This window comes from Pan paniscus, chromosome 2, assembly GCF_029289425.2.
Source record: "Pan paniscus chromosome 2, NHGRI_mPanPan1-v2.0_pri, whole genome shotgun sequence".
NCBI lineage: Eukaryota > Metazoa > Chordata > Mammalia > Primates > Hominidae > Pan > Pan paniscus.
Genome location: NC_085926.1, coordinates 119,378,020 through 119,384,847, shown reverse-complemented (window position 1 = coordinate 119,384,847; position 6,828 = coordinate 119,378,020). Strand labels below are relative to the sequence as shown.

At 35.6% G+C, this 6,828-nt stretch overlaps 1 protein-coding gene across 8 annotated transcripts in view; it reads right to left on the bottom strand.

The window, feature by feature from the left end:
- Positions 1 to 740: 740 nt before the first annotated feature.
- STXBP5L (syntaxin binding protein 5L) overlaps positions 741 to 6,828 on the bottom strand; it is a 507,233-nt gene continuing 501,145 nt past the window's right edge. For all 8 annotated transcript variants that reach the window (XM_003825169.4, XM_008950467.3, XM_003825168.4 and 5 more), the window contains one exon: positions 741 to 6,446. In XM_003825169.4, coding sequence (XP_003825217.1) covers positions 6,405 to 6,446 — 42 coding nt within the window. In that variant the 3' untranslated portion in view covers positions 741 to 6,404. The remainder of the gene's footprint in view (positions 6,447 to 6,828) is intronic.

Below are 6,828 nucleotides of genomic sequence, written 5' to 3'. Positions count from 1 at the left end.
TGGCTGTTTTTTTCAATTTTTATATGGAACTAAAATTAGGAGAAAAATTATGGCGGTGGGGAAATTTTCCTGAGATTAAATTAGACAGGATTTGGAAGAATAAAGTCAGTTGTTTACAGCCAGAGTATAGATAAATATGGGGAAAGTGCCTGGAGAGGAATTAACTATGCTTATGAAAGCCAGAGGCGCAGGAGAGCGACACTCTCCAGAGAACTGTTGGAGATCTTGAGTTAATGAATGTTTATCATAACTACTAGGAGCTGGAATAAGCCCATAGTAGCTTAATTTTTCGGCCTGGATGAGGACAAAGCCTGAGCTGAAAAGAAGTGAGGAAGTAAGGTCTGCATGTTGAGTTTGTAGGTACATCTTACCCACCTTGGTTTCGTTTGATGCATTATTAACAAATTATTTTTGCTTGTACTTCACTGAAGGTGGACTTCAATCAACATCGTCAAAAGTTGTCTTTAAAGTCTTCCAACAAAAAGTAACACATCTCCTCAAATTGATGGAGATTTTGAATGGCTATTGGGTTAATAAATTCTAGTACAATGTGTGAGTTTTGGGAAGTTGTATTTGATAGATTTGCTGTACATTGCTCTCCCACCCCCTCCCTGCTTTTTGAAAACAATTAACACTTTGCAAAACCATAGTTCATACTGTTATAAATGGGTCTTACCTCTGTCCATATGTAATCTTGGAAAAAATCATTAGTGCATGACATCATGACATAAGAGAGCATCTATGTACAAACATATACAATTTTATTGATATCTCTACAGACTACAAGAATTTTGTTAAGTATAGTCACAATTGCTGAGTGCAACAGAAAAATAGTAATTTGTCATTTTCTGAAAAGATGCAAAAATTCTGAAGATGAAAGAAAGATACATCAATGATGTCATCTGTTTCTTATTTCCTAGAATAAAACATCACATAATTAAGTACTAAAAATTATAGGTTATTAGAGGTTCTGTTCCTGTGTACAATTGTCCAAAACCACCATCTAGTTTATTTTCTGGCTTTGCAGTCAAGAAGGGTGGGCCAACAGCAGAGGGAAAGCAGTATGAGAGGCGATAACTCTGAGTTTCTTCTCATTATGTGTTACTGCCTTTGATAGGCTGGACTCTCCTTTTTTGAAGGTGTAAGCACCCTTTCAGGGCACTGGATGTCATATAGGAAGTTACAGGTATTCTTTTCCTTTAAACACATGTCCAAAGACTAAGAAAATAAATCCAAGTGGCCCTGGGAGCTTTTGATTGAGATAACAATCAAAAAGGAAGATTTGTTCTTCCTTTTTGCTAAGGCCAAGTCCAGTGAAATATACCTACAGCAGAACAGGTACCTGGTACCCATGTCTCCTCCAGAAGAAGAATGAATAATAAATTTGGACCTAATTTAGCAAATGATTGTTTTGAGAATTTCCACTGTCTAAATATGAAGAATTAGTTTTCCACTTAGCTTTATATGCTGTTGAATTTACTGTGCTACTTCTGGTATCTTGTGATGTCACATGTGTAAGACAATTGAAAAAAAAACCTAGACCTTTGAATTGGAATAATTGATGGACAAGTCACATAGGAGAATATCACAAAGATGGTTATTAAGAGTTGATGGAGCACTGCCTGGTCAGAAATTCTCAAATGCTTTTGTTCTGTGAGACATACAGAATAAATACCATTACTATATCTTACATCTTGCCTTCCCTGACCACTCAGAACTGGGGCTGGAGCACCAGCCAAGGCAGACAAACAAGGTTTCCTTAGTTGGCCATAAAGCAGTGATAATCAACTTTGGCTGGACATTAGAACCGCCTTGGAGGCTTTCACAAATATTGGTGTCTGGTTCCCACTCCAAATGATTTTAATATAATTGGGAATTTAAAAATTTCCTGAGGTGATTCTTATGTACAGTCAAGGTTGAGAATCACTCCTCTAGATAAATGTGTAAATCAAAGCATCCATCTGTGCATCTGATTCCTTAAAGCCTCTTTCACTTCACTGTGGCTCCCATGTCCTTCCTCACCACGATCTTCTTGCACCAAATTGGTACTTCCTCCTCCTTTTCTAAGACAGACCTTACCTATTCTACATTTCATGCTTTCAGGGCTATGTTGTCTGCAAATACACACACTAAACTTGTTATGTTGACAACCATGTTCCCTGGAATGGTGCATACTAGAGGTACTGCTCAAACCAAGTACACCACAAGTATTTCTGGCACCCAGGACAGTGTGCATGTGAAATAGTACCTAGCCAAAAATGGAGTTGCATGACAGAGGACAGAGGTGAAGAAGCTGTGAAAGCCACCATGTTTCTCCTGACACAGAGACCAAGACCTGATATGAATGTTTTGACTTTTTTGCATTGCCGTGTGTGAGCCAACATGGTCAAGTTACAATTCTTTTTTCTCATAGCAGCAGGTTGTAATCACACAGATATACTCCCAGTTTGACCCAATGATCCTAAGCCAAGGAGAGGATTTTTAGCTTACTTTTCTAGATTGGCTTCATTTTTCCCTTCTGCTTGAATATAAGAATCTATTTTAATCTTCTTCAACCAATCTTAGGCCTAATCTGATTCTTTTTTCTCTCAAAGTCATGGTGATCCCTTCATGTAGATAAAGTATAGATGGTGCCTTTAAAACTGGTACATGGGTCACATAAAAAGGGACTCCAACAGTAAACCTTTTCCTTCAGATCCCTAAAAACTTTGAGGGAAAGGAGTTGGATTTTGATTTATTTATTTGAGAATCACTTTCAAAAGATTTGAGAAAATTGTCTTTGTGACTGAATCACTGGAAAACATTCAGTTCTGTCACTGTCCTTTCAGAGTTCCAGTTAGACAATGATCTTGACAGTGATTGGGGCCCTAAAGTCTGGGGCTCAGTGAAGTGTAAGAAGCAAAGTCAGTAGTACTGCTTTTGTAGGTGATTAAAACAAATGAGGAATCAATCATTCCTCCCTCCAAACTCCAAGACTAATGGATGATTTCAAGGTAAGGACTATTGCTCACGTTATTATCAGGGAAACAAATACCTCTAGCTTCTCACAGATGAATAAATGAAAAGGCCCATTTTCTACTGTAACACTAAAAAGGCCTTATCTTCCAAGGAAATCATAGGGAGACAAGGTCAACTTGTTGGGACTGTGGTTTGCAAGCCTTATCTTCTGATGTCGCTTTAGCAGATAGAATGTAATTTTGATGGTAACTGAGGCTCAGAGTCACTTTCTGTATCATTGTCCAAGTTATTAGGAGTATTTTTCTTATGTTCCGAAATAGAAGAAAGATAGTAAAGATGAGACTATGCAAAGGATTACATGGATCAACAGTACTTATTTTCCAAAGATGAGGATAAGATGATGATGGTAGTGGTGGCGATGGTGTGTGTGTGTGTGTGTGCGTGCGTGCTAAGGTCAGTGCAACAGAACAGAATTGTTCAAAGAGAAAAATCACATCCACATTAGATTCTTCTTATTGCTATCATCTCTTTGAATTATAAAAATAATTTTGATACAGTAAAACCTCATTAATTTGGATTCCACTAACTAGGAGTTTGTGAGATGAAGTTACCCTTACGTTAAGGAAGGGCTTATAAAAGCAATTTTGAAAGACACGTTTTAACTACTTCAAAGAGCCTTTTCTTTTCAAGCATTTGAAAAGCACCTGTTTACTTCCAATTGGTGTGCTAATTATAAACTTTTGATCTATTCACTGAGGCCAAAGTTTTAAGCACTTCTACAGTGAAATGCTATAATGTCCTTTTTGATATTTTCTCTGTGCGCCGTAAAATATTCTGTAGTTGTTATTTTTCACTGATTCCTATAAGCTTTCTTCAAAATTGTATCTTATTGCATATGAACCACACATGTAATTTTGGGTATAATAATTTATCTTGCTAAGACATTGTATACTTATTGTACAGTTTTATACAACAACATATATTACATATTCACACAATCTACCTCTTTGTATGATGTAGAATAGTGGCTGTAAACTGGGAGAAATTTTGGCAATGACTGGAGACATTTTGATTGTCATTACTAGGAGGTTCTTACTGGCATCTAGTAGACAGAGGCCAGGGATGTTGCTAACATCCTACAATACACAGGACAGTTCCCCACAACAAAGACTTTCAGCTAATAGTGCTGCTATTGAGAAATCTCGATGTAGATCAAGTTAAAACAAGTTAAATCTTATTGAGAGCTTCAGAAATACTCATCAAATGTACTGCTACTTTGGACTGAATTTCATTATTTCTAAAATAAACTAATATTTTACTCTTTTAGTTTTTTTTTAAATACAGAAATGATAAAGTATTTGTTCTGAAAATCAGAAAACTAAGTCTTTGAAACAGATGGTACAAAGAATACATTGCAATTTGGCCACTAGTATTTTCTAGATCCTACTCTTAAGTTTCTTTAATATTTTTACCATATAATTTTATAATTCTATAAATTATACAGTCATGTAATGTCTGTGTTTCCAAGCCAGATTCTGTTACCGTAAGGCTGTTCACAGGAGTCTGGGAGATTCAGAGAGGCTTTTTTAACAAGAGGATTCAAGGACTCTGAGAAATGCTATCCTAGTGTACATTATCTAACTCTTTCACTCATCTTTGTTCTCCTCAAAATTACTGAGAACATTGTACCACTAGAAACATTTGCTAGAAAGTACAACTTCTAGCAAAAAATTAGACTAAAAAGGAAATAAAAATACCATTTTTTGGCTAATAAAATAACCTGAAATCCAGGAAAATTGTGAAGTCTTAAGAAACACAAATGTAAATCCAATAAGACCTTGATAAACAAAAATTCAATAAGCCAAAACCATAATTAAAACTTTTCTTGACGAAACAACATATTACAGGATGGGTCCTGGAATATGTATATATACATTCCTATAACTTTTGACTTCCAGAATCATGTTAAATGGTAGTAGGTGTCTCTATTTGGTTTTGACTCTGGTGCTTTTCTGGTGAGTTATAGATACCTTGTATCATGTTAAGGATATTCTTTATTCCAGCTTTAAAAGAGTCTTTAATAAGGGACAGGTGTTTGGCATCTATTGACATAATCTAGTGGCTTATATTATTTGACCTAGGGACAAAAGCATTGATTTTGTATCATTAAACTCTTTATGTATTTCTGTTATCTATAATGATGACTGAGACCAAGATAGCAAACAGATCACTATATTTTATAAAGATTTCCAGTGGTAAGTATCGAACCAATTTCCAGTGGTAAGTATCAAACCGAAAGGTATTTTCTAAGGAAAGCCCTTGTAAATCAGAAATGTCATAAATCAGAATCCCTTTCCCAGAACATTAACTGAGATTTTACTGAATCACACTAAAGAGAATGACCAGTTTGGTTTGTGAATGTCAGGCTGCAAGAGCACCTTTCGATTGCAGACCCTACTGGGTTTGAACAGTAATATACTGTGTAACTGGCAGACAAGGATACAAATGAAGCTTTTAAAATATATCACTTTAGAAGCTGAAATTGGGGTGTGTGAAATTTCCCTTTTTGTGAAGTCAGTTCTCATAGCTAACTCTATTGTTCCTATAGATTCCCCACACCTACTACCAACTCCCCTATAGAGTACAAGCCAGGCTGAAGAAAATGCTTTGAGGTGACCCAACCCTGCATGGTTTGTGCTAAAAACAGCAACCCATTCTGAAGGTGATAGAAATGAAACTGATTGTGTTGGGAATAATTTACTATACTGGCAATATTTGATTTTGACACAACTGTGAATGATGTAAAACATGGAGAGAGAACATTAATCAGACTCTTGCCATAAGAATTCAATAAGGTTCTAGTACAATGAAAGTTACAGATGAGGAGAAAACTCTGGGTTCTTGTTTTGTTTTGTTTTCCTTTTCAGTTGGGTATGGCAAATATATTTGAAATGCACTGACATCTTCAAATGCAGATTTTTAAAATTGTTGAGTGTGGCCCAATTGATAGAAATAGTTTACCATGAATCTTTTTTTCTTCTATCACAACATGCTTTTTTTTCTTTTCCTCTTAAGATGTTAATTTATCATGCAAAGATTTTTTTTCATTAAGTGCATTAATGCTTTTGTTTGTACAGGAATTTTCAAATCAAGAGGACTCCCCGTTAGTTACTAAATATAAATCCTTATCGAATGACATGCCAAGATGATAGCTCCATTCCACATGGGAAAAGGCAAATTCAGCCATATCTTGGGATTTTAACCAGGGCTCCAGCCTTTGGGTTGCACAGTGTCTCTGATACATCTCTTTTATGAAAATTTCAGATTGACTGTAAATGGAACATTTTGTAGAAGAAACTGGCTTCTAGCAGTTGAATAGTGATGCTGGGAATAAATTTGGTTTCCCTGAATATGGTTTCTCAAAGCAGTCACAGCTTCTTTGGAAGTCAGAATTGGTACCATTTCTTATCCTTGTATTTCAGCATTAACTGCAAAGAAAAAATAGCCACCATAAGACGCTAAAATACTTTAAAAGTGCTATTCAAAGCAAGGCCATTTTGAGCTAATCATGCAAATCTATCTCAAAACTTACAATCAAACTGAGTGGCTTCTTTTATTTTGTGAAATAAAGTGCATATGAGAAAGATTTTAAAAATAAACAAGCTGTAAAGACTCAGCTGATAGAAAATGATTTTTCATGACTGAGACAAAATGGAGGATGTGGATCCCAGATGTATCAGAACCAATGGATAATTTCTTTAATTATCCCCTAAGGTAAAGAAGTATTGATACATTAAAGTATTTTTTTAAAAAACCTTTTATCTCCCAAGCACTGGGAGAATTATAATACTTAGAAGAGATCCAGGTTAC